Below are 15,885 nucleotides of genomic sequence, written 5' to 3' on the forward strand. Positions count from 1 at the left end.
GTAGGGAAGCAAACACAGTGAAGTCATTGATGGCAGGATCAAGAAAGACCTTGATCCTACAGGAACCTTTGTGGTCTTCTTTTGTATCTGTGAGAAGTTCTCTAAACACATCAAGCTGAAGTCAAAGTATTCAAGATAAGAATGTTCCTTTCACTGGGAGGTTTGGCTCTAGATAGGTACAACTGCAGCTCACATCTTGTATGTGTGAATAATGAAACATATGCAAATGACTGATTTTTTTTTTTTTTTTTTTTATTCCCCCCCATCTCCTTTTTAATGCCTGCCTCACTGTATTTACAGATACAGAAACCTGCTCAAGACAGACTGGAGCTAGGCTAACTTCTACAGAAAAGCCTAAGGTAAACTGACTGGAATGAATATAACATATTTTGCCCTGAACATATTTGTTACATGCAGTGGTACTGGAAATCACACAACTTCATCAGGAAATAATGAATATGGCTTGAATGCTACTTGTTCTGTAGGACTGATTTACATAGAGGTGTAAAAATCAGCTGTTTGTTAAAAGTAGCTTATGTATCTGCACAGAAACTGATGTACCGGGGGAACTCCTGAGGCTTTTACCTCTTACGGGCATTGTGGTAGTTCCATGTTGGGTGATGGAAAAGGGAAAAGAAGAGAGGGGGAGAATGCTCCACACACCCCACCCTTCCACCCCACCCACCACCAAAAAAGGAAAATTGTCTCCAACTTGATCTTTGAGTATAGAATTGGCCTCATAAACAGTGCAAATGCCACTTAAACATTTTTTTCTTTATCTATGAATAACTTCACTTCTACACCTGAAAATAAATAAATTGTACAAAACATTAGTCATTTTCAGGATAATTTCTATTGCTTATTACTATGGTATTATTATAAGCAACAGCAGTTTTATTTAGAAATATTTTTTTAATGCCAGTAAGATTGAATTGCTCTATTACTGTATATACAGTGGGTGTTAATTCTTGTCAGAGTTAGCTGCCTTTCACAATTTCCCTTGAAGCTACCAGAGACAGACCTTGGATTTCAAAGCAAGACCATAGCAGAGCCTTCATTCTTTTGACAATAGACTTGCTATCACTTAAAGAGCTTAGCTGGACACAGGAAACTAGGCTGCAAATTTATTATTCAGCTGCTCCTTATGTATGTTCATAAGCAAAGACTGAGAGAAAGAATTATGCAACACCCTTTTTTCTTTTTTCTTTTTTTTTTGTTTAAAAAGTGCAGCCTCTCCTGTGACAGAATGACAGCAAGAAACTTGAGAAAGCAGGATAAAGGAATAAAGCTTCAACTTGGTCAGTTATAACAGCCCCTAACTGACTTTGAGTAAAAGCAAACATCATACTTCAAGCCCACACATGACATTTTTTTTTTCTCACAAGTTTTCTGTATCTGTCAGACCAAGGCACTACACTTCACCTCATGGGCTTTTGTAATCTAAAATCCTAGAAAATGCTAGATTAGTATCAAAATGCATGCACTACTGAATCCTATGAAGAGTAGCAATAGGGTGGTGGTGGGGAAAGGGGACCAAATAGCTATAAAAATTAAGATTTGGCTGTATTAACTTCTTCAATCTCTTTCTAGAGAATACCACTGTGTTTACAGAGGACATCCTGCAATGCTGTTGTGCAAGCACAGCCCTTGTCTCTTACTAATAGCTTGCAAAACTGTGGATCATTTGAACTGCAGCAGCCACCTTCCAATGTACTGCAGAAGCTTCAACCTTTACAGAATAGATCACTTAAACCATCAGAACAAAATTCCCAGTGCCCCTCAGGTAACATCTTTATGGCAAGAAGCATGGCTATATTGGACTGCTGAGGAAAGAAGGGATGGCAGAACTAAACTATGTATTGCCCAATAAGCTTATCTTGGGGTTTTGGAGGTTATCAAGTGGGTAATAGAAAAAGTTCTTGCAGGGTATCAATTATAAAGAGCAGAATGTAAATAAAAGTGTAGCAGCACTGAGGATTAGCTAGGGTTTCAGATCACTGGGGCATTTGTGATGGGGCAGAATAGTATTAAAACAGGAGGAAGTGTTTATGCCTCCCTCCAATTAGATGGTAAATGATACCTTAATGAACCTAGGGTTAAAGGAAGTGCTGAACACCTTAAGGCAGGAATTAGATGCTTAAACCTATCAGCACCACTTAAGTTCATGTCTGAAACCCCTATTAGCTGAATTTAAGGCTTGATGCCATAGGCCCTCTGAGTTGATTGCTGGTCTCTAGACATATCAAATATTAAAAGTTTAAAAACTTAATCCAAGGATTCCTTTCCCTCCCTCACTTCAAAAGGTCTATTAACTTCAGACACTTCTGAGGTTTTGGTAAAAGACAGCTTGAACAAGTAGCTGATTAACTGAGAAATAAATTAAAAACTAATTAAAAATAACTGTTTCAAACTGTGCAGCTAGGATACATATCTTCATATACAGTTAATCTACAGATCTAAACAGTGACCTAATTTTGAGACATAGGACTGCCCTTTGCATGTTAGGGGAAATCATATGCTACTACTTTGTCAGGTATAATCTCAGCTCTGTTTGCTCTGCATGATGTTCCAGATCAGCAAACTCCTCAGAGTACTCCAAGGATGAATCAGTCTTCTGTCACCCAGTGCACACACGCTCTTAGAGGTGAATACATGCTTCTCTCCAAATAACTCCTTTAAAGCGTGTTCCTGCTCCTTTAAATAAGATCTAATATAATATTCTAGTCTTGAATTTGATGCAATGAAGGACAATTTAGTGACCTTAAGTTATCCAAAGCCCCTGCTAATACAGTGATTCTTAACCTTTAATTGGGCGTTAATTAATTGCCTGTTGGATGTGACACAAAAGGAAAGAGTTTGACTGACCAATATATCAAGCTTATAATGTACTATAAAGCTTATTTTATTTCTTTTCAGTACTATGGCTTAAACTTAAGTAACTTGCACGCTTACAGGTTAAAAGCCCATCCTATAAACCTGCAGTTTCACAAAAGAGATGGGCAGCTTATCCTATATGTTCCTCTTTTCTAGAAATACCAATCTTGTAAGCTCAGAAATACTCTGAAATCTCTAGAGGCTATCTTGGAAAAGTGTGTTGCTTTCTCTTCATGTTCCTAAAGCCATGGAAACTGGGGCTTTTGGGGTCATAGATGAGGTTGTGAAATATTTAGTCACTGTTGCTTTCTCTCTTAATATGTTCTTGGAGAGAATTCTGGTTAGAAGGGCCTCTGTGTTACAAAGGAAGTTAATAATGCTACTGCAGCAGCATGATCTCTTCCCTCTTAAGATGTTTAACTGTCTTTCTCAACATGATTTCAAATATAGCTGCTTTAGCAAGGTTTTACTAGCTTCCCCCCTCCCCCCCCCCCAATGGATAGAAACTAACTCTTCAGTATATGAGCACAAGAACGTGTCCTGCAAGAAAGGAAGAAAAGCAACTTGCCCTTTCCCATTTGTGTCCACTAAACAAAGGCAGCAAGTAGTGTATATAATGAGACTCGGGTTTGTGCAACACCTTCCCCAGTTCAAAGGATTACAGCTGCCCTTCACCCTCATCCATAACCTGGAGTGGAGCAACTGTCCAACTTCTATGATGTACCATGTTAAGAGTTAAAGAGCTTGTATCAGTTTCTCATATCCACTCTATCACATGAGATCTCTGAGCAGTTCATGTTCTAAATCCAAAGTGTTAATTTAAGAACTTGCTTTGACTACCATAATATGAATGAAATCTAACTCTTCCCTGGTGTTTACAGAAGCTGGAGCTGCAACAATTTACTGCTCTTTAATCCTGCTGCTGTATATTGAGAATCCCCAGTTTAGCACTTCAGAACATATTTTGAAGTTTAACTTCTCTTCTAGGTACCTAACACACCTTCCCAGGTTGACAGTGCTGATTGGAGTAAACAAGCTGAGGAAACAATACATCTAAACAAATCAAATAACCTTCAAAACAAGATCAGTGAGAGAACTGCTGATTCAATATCCATAAGTCAAGAACAAAGTATGTATTGTCATAGTAAAAACTGTAACTGATATTGGGGGTGCAAAGCTAAAAATGTATATGAACTTGGTTTAAAGAAATAAAATGCTGAACACTTGTACATTAATCAGTTTGCAGAATAATGGAGGGGGTACAGTTTTCTTTTGCTCTTTTTTCCTTTTTGATTAGCTGTTTTTAAAAAAAAAAAAGTTCAATGGACATTTGATTCTTGTTCTGTGTTAAAATACATAAAGCAAATGACTTTCTAATTTAAGAACTTAGTTTTCTGATTTTAGTACTAGGGATAAGTAATCAAGTCTTACAGGAAGTCTGAGAGAACTGATGCTCCAGTCTGTCAAACTTCCCTGACCTTTAAGCTATCTTCTGCTGCAGCTTCATGGAGCTCTTTTCCCAGGGCACTTCGTGTGTATCATGACTTACCATCTTCGGCCCTTGGTGACAAGGATCTGACAGTAAAGCAATGTCAAGCAGGCTTTCACCATGGAACAAACTTGTAATTATTACAAGAACACAGGTTCCTTGAAAGCTGCATTCCATACAGAGATGCATCAGACTTCATCTATATTTCAAACTAAAGAATTCTGAACTGGACACTGAACTTTAATGCTGAGAAGCTAGTGGTACCAGACATGATTGTTTTGGTTCCTCCTTTACTCTTTCCTCTCCAGATTACTTGTATAGGCTTGAACAGGGGAGGGAACAAGCTTCTAAAAACTTGATGAAATTAAAAGGCCAGCCTCTCACTGATGAATTGTTGCCAAAGACTAATGCGGTTGTATTAAGGCAACCCTAAAACTCCAGCTTTAATTATCAAAAATGTTCTATTCGGTGTTTTCATGGTCTTAACACACCTATCCATACACATACTCGCCCCCTTTTTTTAGACTTGTATCAACTGGAGCTGGTACATGATCTTTACTTTTAAATTTTAAGCCTGCCTAAAACTTGAATTCCTGTCTTGTATACTGTATATCTGTAAAGTATCAAGATTATGGTGTTATCTTGATATGTTAAAGGGCTGGGAAAATGAGCAGGAATAAATCAAGCTCACTGTTATAATATTCATAGGAAAAAAAGCATAGCTAAAACTATTGGGAAAGCTTGTTCCTTTCCATACTTAACTGTTTACTTCTTAGTCGTTATTTCTCTTAACTTTCTATTCCTAATCCTCATTTAATTCATACCTTTTCTATCTTCTCCCCTTTTTTCAAGCGACAGTTGTGGGGACAGTTCTAGAGAAGCTCCTGTGTTTAATGTGGGAGACTGGCTTTGATACACTTGATCTTCACCATTATGTTGCATAGCAGAGTTTTTAACAGTCTTATGTGAGTGTAGTTATCTGCCCCCTTCCATAATGCAGTGGTGTGTGACTGTTCCTGCAATGACACATGCCCCATCTGTGCTCAGTATTCTCTCAGCCTTTCCACTATTAACTCCTGTAGAAAACTGGAAGGAGGCAGGGGGAAATACAGGATTTGGGCTTTTGGATTTTTTAAACAACAACAAAAACTTTGCTAATTTGGAGTTGTTGTAGGGCCTGTAATCATAGAATGGTTTGGATTGGAAGGGACCTTAAAGATCATCTCGTTCCAACCCCCCTGTCATCAGCAGGGACACCTTCCACTAGATCAGGTTGCTCAAAGCCTCATCCAGCCTGGCCTTCAACACTTCCAGGGAGGGGGCATCCACAACTTCCTTGGGCAACCTGTTCCAGTGTCTGACCACCCTCACAGTGAAAAACTTCTTCCTAATATCTCATCTAAACCTCCCCTCTTTCAGTTTAAACCCATTTCCCCTTGTCTTGTCATTAGTTGCCCTTATGAAAAGTCCCTCCCCAGCTTTCTTGTAGGCCCCCTTCAGGTACTGGGAGGCCGCTATAAGATCTCCCTGGAGCCTTCTCTTTTTCAGGCTGAACAGCCCCAACTCTTTCAGCCTGTACTCATAGGAGAGGTGCTCCAGCCCTCAGTACTACATGCATCTACTTAGATCAAACCAGGGAAATATATTTTTAGAATCGGATGCATAGAGCAACTCATTGAATTTTGTAGAGAATTCCACTGTCTCAGGCATTTCTGTGAGGTCACCTGCATCTCTGAAACCAGAGTTCTTAATTTTAGACTTGTGACATCTCTGATGGTATGGGTGCAGGCTTAGTGTATCATTGAATTCAGTGATGGCTTGTTTAGAAGCTTAAATTACGAAACTGGTAACCACAAGCTTCCCTTCAGACTAAAAAGCAGTGTCCTTCAACAAGAGGTCCTGTGAAGGCTGGCATTACTCTAAGTAGCTCTAAAATGTGTGTTTCAAAGCCCATGGCTGCAAATACTTTTGACACAGTCTTGTATTCCTGTGTTATATCTAGAGCTTTAAGACAGATATGGATATAAATTTAAATTAATCTTACATTTGCTTCAGGTAGATCTTCTTGGTGAGTATAACAGCTTCATCATATTGGTTATGCTATCTCAGAGGCAATGCATGGGGACAAGAGAACTGTTAATCTGGAGTTAGTATTGTCAAAATAGCACTTCCATTTCACCAGTGTAAGTTTTGGGGTTTTTTTTTCTCTCGCAAATAACAGAAGTAAAAGCATGGGCTATTCACACACCCTGCAGGCTACCAGAAATGTGATGATTAGCCTTTATTGGCTGACCTATTTCTTTTTTATTTAAAAAAAGAAAAAAAAAGGAGGAAATAGGCTGGAGAGTTTTAGGCAAAATGAGTTTACATTATGAATGAGGTACTTTTAATTAATGCTGGAATCAAAATGGAAGAGGGCTGTGTGGGGAGGGGACAGGAGATGAGAGAAGTGATCCAGTTCAACTTAAATTTTTATCACTTAAGTTTGAGGAAACATAGTCCATAAAATCAACATGAGTGAAAAATCTTTTTTATTCTTCCATCAGGTCATTGTACACCTACTGATAAACCTAACAGTGAAAACATACTAGAGCCAAAATCCAAAGTTCTTCCAACAAAGGTAAGTGTTGCTCAAGCCTTACTTGAGAAGAAGAGCTTGAGTATACTTGCTAGGATCAATAATTCCCTGTTCTAGGATCTTCCCTGAAAATCTGTTATTTTATGATTCAAATATTTAGTGTCTGGTACGTCTTAGGTATTGTTATAACCTGTACAGATTTATCTAATTTCTAGTGCTAAAAATAAACAAAATATCTATGGGCTCTGATAATTTCATAAGATAAATGATATAAGATTAAGTTAAAAATAGCATATCTATATTGTCAATAAAAATATGGCTTACCTTGTCTAGTTTTAATAGTTAAGCAATTTGTGTTCCTTGATCTAGATCTAATATTTAAGCTATTAGTGTGCTTTTCCTTGCTGATCCAGTAACAAAAATAAGAGTAGTGTGGAATATAGCCTTGGGTATTATTGAAAATCCTGTTCTGAAACAGGACAATACTTTTTTGATGACATCATTACAATTGGGAAATAATCTGAAAGTTTTTATTAAATTTAAGCAAAATATTTCATAGCATACAGACATCGAATCAAAATTACTAGTCTAAATAATTGATCAAGTCAGCCTCTGGACCTAAAAAGTTTGTATATAATCTGTTGGATTAAAATATTCCTAGGACTTTTCTTTAGGCACTTAGCTTTCAGAAAGCTATTAACTAACGTTAGTGAATTAAATTCCAAAAAAATATGTATTTCCTTCATAAACACATGACCTTCTACTAGAAGCAGTACTGCTTAAGAATACTGGTTTTATGCTGTTCTATGCTGTGAAGAAAATACCATGGGCGGGCGGGGGGCAGAAAACAGAGATATTTAAAACAAATAAAACCCACAAGCCTAACACAAAAATATTGTTATGTAAGAATTATGTATAGAAATGAGATGGATGTTCTCCATATTAAAATGTTGACAATGAACCTTGGATATGCTCAGTCTTGTGAATTCATGTTTTCTGGAATTAAATTGAGAGGTGGACATGAAGTATTGGGTAAGAATAGCTACAAATGCTAACTGTTTTTAGGAAATTGCTAAAGAAGCTCAAAGTTGATGAGAAAACATATAGAAGTCTGCTTAGGTTGCTGTATTTGCACTAATATTCTGCAAAAGTAAGGGTATTTTGTTGTAGAAATTCCCAAATAGGTCTAGTCAAAACAACGTTGTGCTAATGTAAAAACTGAGCAGATAATGGATGATTAGTAGTTGTAGAGTATTTTTGCCTCTTCCACCTTTCCCTTTTTCTAATAACTGCAGGATACAGGACTTAAGAATGTAAATTCCTGGGCAAGCTTATGTAAAACAATGACGCTTCCAGCTCCGATAAAGACATCTGCTGAGTGCTTCAAACAATTCAGGCAAGTCGCATTAAAGAGGAGTCAGGAAGCACAGGAGTTAAAAAGGCCTCTGGTGCAAGCTGAGAGGGAACTGCAAAACCTTCCTCAAGAAAAAGAAAGGTTTGTAACCCATATGTTCAAATATTATTCTATTTTTTTACTTGTATGGTACTGCATGGCTTAGTTATTCAGGAACAAAGCACAGCTGCACATCCAAAATGCAAAAAATAGCTTTTTCCCTTGCAAATCAGTATCATTTCAGCAGTTAAAGAAACTTTTCAGGCACTTCCCCGCCCTGCCGCCAGGAAAATCCCCATCATATTGGTATCCTAAGGGGAAGCAGGATAATCTAGTCTTCAAGAACTTGGTGTAAACATAGCTAAAGGAGTTCCAGTGTACGCTTCAGACAGCAGAATTCTTTGCATTGCTTTAGAGAAATATATTCAATAAGCTACTGCTGTAGTGTTCTTCCCTAGTTGTTTGCAGCCACTGTTTTAGTGAGTGCCCACATATGTTTTCCAGTCTGAGGTCTATTATTATGCTGAGTGGGTTAAGTGGCTGCCTACTAACTACTGCATTGCAGTAATATCTTTGATTGCTGTTTGTCACCTTTTTGAAACTCTGCTTTCTGTAATATTTCCCTCTTCAGTAGTCTTACTTTTTTCTTGTCTGTCTGACCCTGTGAAAGGTAAGTCTGAGCCAGTTCCTAAATTCTCTTGCTCCTGCCCGTCACCGGCTGTATTAGAATAGGTCAATTCTTTGGAGTGCATTATTTTAATAAACAGAGAATTTGAGAGATTTAAGACTATGCTCCTTGTTCAGAACATATAGTGAACAGTCCAGGCACCTTCAGCTACTACAGGTTTCCATGAGGAGGAAACCAGGCAAATGTAGCTCTATGGAATAAGACATTACAGATGTTTGCCTGAAGTTAGTGAAATCTACCTCAAATAACTAGTTGAAGATGAAGGTAAAAGCAAAACATCACGGGCCAAGAAAGCAACAGAAAATTAAGTGTGCAAGTCTTTCAAAGAAAGTGTATGCAAGTTTTGGATAGCATATATATAAATGCCATGTGCATATGGCACATATGATTAGAAATGGAACGCAGGAAACCTTGACCTACTACAGCCCAACAACTGCATGCACATACCACTTGTGAAGGGAAACCACTATGAATCAGCATGTAAAACAGAACCACAGTTTGGTTTCAAATTCTGTTCAGGTACAAACGTTTGTTATGAAGAAAAAGAAGAGCCAACTTTTATCCTATGCCAATCTATTCTCCTGTCTTTAAAGGGGCCGTGAAGGCACAGGCTTGGAGGCTATAGCAGTGACAGACTGTGAGCCCCAAGAAGAAGAGTATAAGAGCAAAAAACTGCCCGAAGCTCAACAACATGCTCTTGTTCAAGACCGTAATTTGGCTAGAAAAATGGAACAGGAACGCAGAAGGAGAGAAGTAGTAAGTTGCTGACTCTTGCCAGCTGATTTTGTTTCAGCTGTAGTAGAGAATAAAAAACATTAGCTCAGATCCTTATTTTAAAGGACCTGAATGACTGAAAACAACAGAATTATGCTACCTGGAGAATTAGCCCAGAAAATGAAATAGGAAATTCAAAGTAGGTCTTCAAGTGATGTAATATGAAAAACCATCTGCTTGGTCCCATTACTCGCATAAGCTTAAAATAATTGCACGGTAAAATCAAATTTTAAACAGGAGTCCCTGCCCTCTGAATAATTTCAAACCTCAAGCCTTGCAAGCTGTCTATCCTCTTTAACATATTCCATGTCAACAAAAGCGCTAGTCATACTGTTATGGTCTGAAATATGAAAACTGATCCTTTTTAAAACTAACTTACTGGTTTTATTGGTGTAGGTGGTGAAAGTTTTTTAATTGCTACCTTTTTTTAGATTAAACTTTTTTTTTTAATTTGTAATATTGTACAATAGAATGCAAGAACTGCAGTGTGGGAGCATGCTAGATTCAGATAAGGTCTACTGAAGCTTTCATCCTGTTCAGACTTCAACAACATACACACTCACACTTGTAATAACAAAGGAAGCATACACTTTTTGGGAAGAAGCTTTGTTGTTTTTTTTTTCTTAAATCTGTATTAAATATTTGACCTGCATAGTATTTATTAATGTCTGACTGCTCTGACAATACACTAATTTGCTTTCTTGCAGATGGCTCATGTAATTGATATATATCTGCAGAGGGATATTATGGCATCCTTTGAAGAATATCTTGAGTCTTGAGTGTAATCTAATTTCAACACTACTACAAACTGTACAGCTTTGAAAATGTGTTAGTTACAAGCTTAAATGTTAAGAACACTTTAAAGAGTTTGAAAGCTCCTCTAAAATGCCTAATGTTAAAAGCTCATTCTTTGACACTTAAAGCATCACAGGATCTTTTTGCTGTTTGTTTACAATATATGTAATCTAGTCTGCTACACAGTGGAATGTAGCTGTTCTTTTGATTACAGTTCTATACATTATGTATATATATGAGAAAATATCAGCTTCTTGATATTTTTCTCATTTTTAAATCAATTTTTTTCAGAAACACTTGAGAATCTGTTATACTGAGCATAGCCAAATTCTTGTGTTTGACTGTATTAAGTTATAGTATACGAAATATGCACCTTTAGAAACTACTTTAAATGAAGGTCTTGTCAATTATGTGACTGCTATTAAAACAATCATTTTACTATGACATGCTCGCACAGAACCTGGGCTGTGACAAACAACCTCTATAATAGTGATAATTTATAAAGGGTGTGTAACATTATTTCTAATCATAAAAAAAAAAACCAAAACACAAAACATTTCCTGTAACTCTGTAATTTCAGCAGTAAATTCTGTATACTTGCATGCCTTTTAAGGCCTAGACATGTTAATCTTCTGTTTAATGTATTTTATGTTAACATAACATTTGTATAAGAAATTATCTAAAACATCTCACTTCTGGCTCCAGTTTGAAAGGAAATTGATTAATGCAAGATTTTTTTAATAGTGGGATACTTGTCTGAAGTAGAAACTAGAGTTTAAAAACCCTACATTCATGTTGATTACATATAGCTATCTCAAATTAAGTACAGGACTAATAAAACATTGTTTTATAGAATGAATACCGAAACACAATGTGTATTACAGAAATGTTGTGTGGAGGGGGCCCCCTCAAGATAATCTAGTTCAGTGGTCTCAAAATCTTTTTCATTATGCACTCCATCAGTAAAAAATTTTAGGCATGCACACTCAAGACGTGTATTTATTAATTTATAAATTATATAAATGTTCTACTGTACTAATTTATTGTGTACATTACAAAAAAAAGACAGAAAAATAAAAATTTAAAATATTTTAAATAGCATTTGTTTAATTTTGCTTTGTTTTGTAATTTAAAAAAAAATGGTATGTATTAAATATTTTCTTCCCACATTCCACTTTGGAGGTCACTGATCTAGTTGAACCTCCCTCTCAAAACTCTCCCTGTGGAGACTTCTGGTGAATCAAGTTCCTGGAACAATGTTGGAAGTGAAGGTAATGCTGCTGGTGTGCTGAGGGTCTGCCACAGACCACCCAACTGGACAAGACTTTCTATAAATAACTGAATTTTCAGATAAAGGAAATAAATTGCATCTAAAGTCATAAATGACAGCTAAACCATGCCTAAAAGTGGTAGCCTGGCCTTTCAGGTAGCAGGTTGACAAGCTACTGCTAGCTCCAAAATATCTATTCTGCAATAAAATACTGCTCTATATATTCTACTTCTGCCATTGTTGGAATGGTAGTATTTCATTAAATAGCAGAAGTGTGTATTGGCAAATACTAATATCACCCCTTGAAATGTCTGGGGAAGTCCTCTTACACAAGCCTTGCCTGGACTTGAGTACTTGGCTAGGAAGGGGATTTGGAGTGAAAGATGGGTTGTAATGTTAAGTGCTGCTGCTAGGATGTCTTGTTTCACATCTATGTCAAAAGTCATTTAGGCCTGCCTTGATTTGTAGTTTATAATCATTGCTATTTGTCCTGCAATTAAATATTACAGTTCACATTCATTCTACCTGGCTGTCATCTGAACATACTTTCTTAATAGGTTAATGCAAGCTCAAGATTTCTTGTTTTGGAAATAGGAGGTGATGGAGGGAAGGGCAAGAATTCATTATCTGCATTTCATCCATTCTATATAACCGTATGTGCATCGCTAACAGTATGAACTTCAAAAACTAATTCCAGCTTCCATGACTCTGTATTGTCATGAAGACTTAAAGTCACAATGTCAGTGCTGCTAACGCCAATCTGACAAACCCTTCATTTGCAACCTACGAGCCAGCTAAAGAGGATAATCAGTTCCTACCTCCAGACAGAAGGCTGCATTCGGAGGAAAGGGAGATGGTCTTCAAACATGTGAGTCACAAGGCTATAACGATTGTGTTTCCCCAAAGCTCTCACCACACTCAAGCAAGCAGGAATACCACTTGTGCAGATAACAGCCTGCAAACAAAAGCTGCTTAAAAAGACTAAGTATTGTTAGTTAACTAACAGTTAAAATGTGTACTAAGTTCTGTTACCCCATTAAGTTGCCTTGATCATTTGTGAAAACAGCTGCTCTAATGTGTCATTTTTATGCTGGTGTCTATGCTACTAGATTGTATCTATATGTAAATGAAGACTAAGATAGTTAAAAGCTTAAAAAAGTTCCTCTGTCACTAATAAATGGAATATGTTAAATTTTTTACTATCAACTGTGAGTTGGTCAGGCTGAAGGCAGAGTCAGTGATGTGCAAAGTTGTCCTCTTTTGTCTTTCAGAAAAACAAGATTAGTTCAACTGACAAAAGGTAAGTAGGCAGATGGCACACCATGGAGGGCAAAGCACACTGTCAAAGCACGTAAGACAATCTGCCCTGGGGATGGTTTGGCTTGGCACCCATTAGAACAGTAATTTAGAGCAGAAGATAAGAAAATCAAAATATAATGGTGACAGAAAAATAATTGTTGAGGTTCTCAACTTTTCTTAGTCATATTTGCTACTAGTTGGCATGAGATACGTAGAAGATTCTAAGCTTTCTTCTGCACAGTGCTGGAAAATGTGTGGAAGGTATTTGGCTTGTACAAACAGGTTTGCCACACGTACGTAGACAGCACGGCCCTGGGGTTCAAAGAAAGTCCTCCTTAACAGAAGAGGAATTCTGCTTCCTTGGCAAACAGGACAGCTAAGGTAGTGCAGCTGGGGGTGCCCAGAAACGCTGAGCCAGGATGTGCAACAATTTCATTGTGCAAAAGCCACTCAGAGCTGCTAGGTTCCCAGCACTATATTCTCCTCAGCTCTGATACTGGATCCGTATCTAATATCAGAAGATGACATAGCTAAACTCCATAAGCTAATGTAAAAGGTTTGTATCATTTAGAAGTCTGACATGAAACTACCTAGGTAGTTAGTGATGTATAAACTTAGTTCTGTTCTTGTGACAAAAATTACCTCTACAGTCTGAACAAGAAACACAGCATAGGATGGACAAACACCTGCTTGTAATAAGGCACATCACAGTTCCATCCTTAATCCTACTTGAATTCTAGATGGTGACTATCATTTTGTGAATGCTGTGCCTAACCTATTGCTAGGCTTCCATCAGCCTTTCTTTAGAGATAAGTGGAAGCTTGTGGTCAACTCCAGGACTTCCAACCTTAGTTTTACAATTTTTCCATAGGGGATGTTTTCTACCAGTTCATTTTGATCACTGGTTTAATAGGGAATTTGATGACTACTGTGATATAAACAATAACTTTGGTTGCTTTACTCCCACCAAACTTTCTAACAACTCGTCTGAGTCACTGGTTTACTGCGATGCACTTCAGGGAAAATCCTGCTGCAGCTAGTCTGATATCGAGAAGCTGTGAAGGCTTCTTCCCTACAAAAAAGGTTATCGGCACAAAGTCTGATGCACAAAAATTAGCTATATGCTAATTCTGGGGTTGGCAGCATGAGTACTGTGAGCATGAATGGAAGGCTCTGGCTTGGTAGGTATGATTCATATAGTCCTACTGGAGTCTCCAGAGGTTAGTGCCTTAATCGAATCATCAGCTTCTGATGTTGTTCCTTTTTTTAATTGCCCAACAGAAGGAAGGAGCCTTAAACAGCCCAGTACCTTTATCCCCAGCAGTCTGAGAAAGCTCCTGACGTTTGGTTTGTAGGGCTGACACTGAGGCAATGAGCAGGGATCATGAACAGCATGATTCACTGTTGTCAGCTGATGTGGGTTACTGATTACTTAATTTGTGTTATTGGCAAGAGGAAGCTAGGCAGCTTTTTACAACTACTTGAAGATGTTATCTTTAGTAGTAAAAAATAAATTCAGGTAATGGTTTTGTGTCTTATTTAAATTTTTAAATGCATGAAAGTGCAGCAATGGGCAATTCTTCATAACATTCCTTTCTGCTGCTTAAGTTTTTTTATTTGATTTTTGAAAAAAAAAAATTGAAGTGGTTGAAGCCAGCATTAATTCTGTCACTGCCGTCAGCAGGACTAGTATTCAACATCAGTGTCTATATTTGTAAGTCTGAATTTAGAACTAGTAGGAGAAAGCATTTGGTATGTTGCAGACCTAAATTGTCTACAAGCTGCTCCATGCATAGAGAAAAATTATATATATTCTGTCTGTATACATGCTTATCCTTTTTTTTTTTTAATAGCTCATTAAATTACATATCTGAGAGTTAACAGATGTACAGTGTCTCTGCAACAGCTTCTACTTGCACTGCTGGACAGAGCAAAAAAAAAAAATTATTGGAAGTTAAGTTCTAATCCTCGAAACCCAATTGGACCAAGAAGAAATTTGATCTTTGTCAAATTCAAATAAAATTTGGCAAAATCCTCCCCCTGAAAAAGGCAGGCAGTTGCACACTGGCCTACATTATCAGCTGTGACTCTCAGGTGGCCTCTGCAAGTCCGGAACCTGCCTGTACCCTCCAGTCTGAGAAGCAAGGGCTTTAGATCTCAGGGAGTAAAGGTGAGCGTGCTGGGCAGTGAGCTGGATCAGGACTTGTCAAGGATTTGACAAGCTCAATTCTACTTTTCTTGTAGTCAGCAACTACAAATATGTCCACATTTTGTTATTTCTCAGAATTAATAAACTGTAATTTTTCATAACTTGCATAATCAATTATTCTTTTTCTTACAATTTTGGATTACATGAAGCATTCTGATACACCCTGCATATCAGTAGGTTAATCCAAGACAGGTGCTGACTGGAGCCCTTCTTCTTACCCCAGCACCTGCGGCCTCAGGTGTGACTGACTCCTGGCCTTGCACCTGACAGCAATGAACAGGCAAAAGATTGTCCAGCTTCTCGTGTCCGACTCGGGCGGCCGAGATCTCGGCGCTCGATAATTAACTCTGTTGGAACACAGTAACAGTGATCCAACTTCCTCTTCTAGCAAATTTCTCTATTAGAACAGGTTAAATTGAAAAAAAATATAAATTTTTGTGCTGAAGCTCAAAATTTGTATATTTTTAAGAACTATTACATGCTATTACTATGAGTAACTGGACGTTAGGGTAGCGC

The 15,885-nt window shown here is 37.5% G+C and overlaps 1 protein-coding gene across 1 annotated transcript in view; it reads left to right on the forward strand.

The window, feature by feature from the left end:
- The window catches only part of LOC104520993 (bromodomain-containing protein 3), a gene marked incomplete at its 5' end in the record, with an annotated part of 17,556 nt that extends 6,981 nt beyond the window's left edge, over window positions 1-10,575 (forward strand). Inside the window, 9 exons of the mRNA XM_029083719.1 lie at window positions 301-359; window positions 1,612-1,783; window positions 2,534-2,644; window positions 3,120-3,214; window positions 3,862-4,003; window positions 6,910-6,983; window positions 8,237-8,436; window positions 9,616-9,778; window positions 10,504-10,575. Of these exons, the coding sequence (XP_028939552.1) occupies window positions 301-359; window positions 1,612-1,783; window positions 2,534-2,644; window positions 3,120-3,214; window positions 3,862-4,003; window positions 6,910-6,983; window positions 8,237-8,436; window positions 9,616-9,778; window positions 10,504-10,575 (1,088 nt within the window). The remainder of the gene's footprint in view (window positions 1-300; window positions 360-1,611; window positions 1,784-2,533; window positions 2,645-3,119; window positions 3,215-3,861; window positions 4,004-6,909; window positions 6,984-8,236; window positions 8,437-9,615; window positions 9,779-10,503) is intronic.
- Between the last annotated feature and the right edge of the window lie 5,310 nt (window positions 10,576-15,885).

The sequence above is a fragment of the Antrostomus carolinensis genome, unplaced genomic scaffold, assembly GCF_000700745.2.
Source record: "Antrostomus carolinensis isolate BGI_N321 unplaced genomic scaffold, ASM70074v2 scaffold42572, whole genome shotgun sequence".
In the NCBI taxonomy this organism is placed as follows: domain Eukaryota; kingdom Metazoa; phylum Chordata; class Aves; order Caprimulgiformes; family Caprimulgidae; genus Antrostomus; species Antrostomus carolinensis.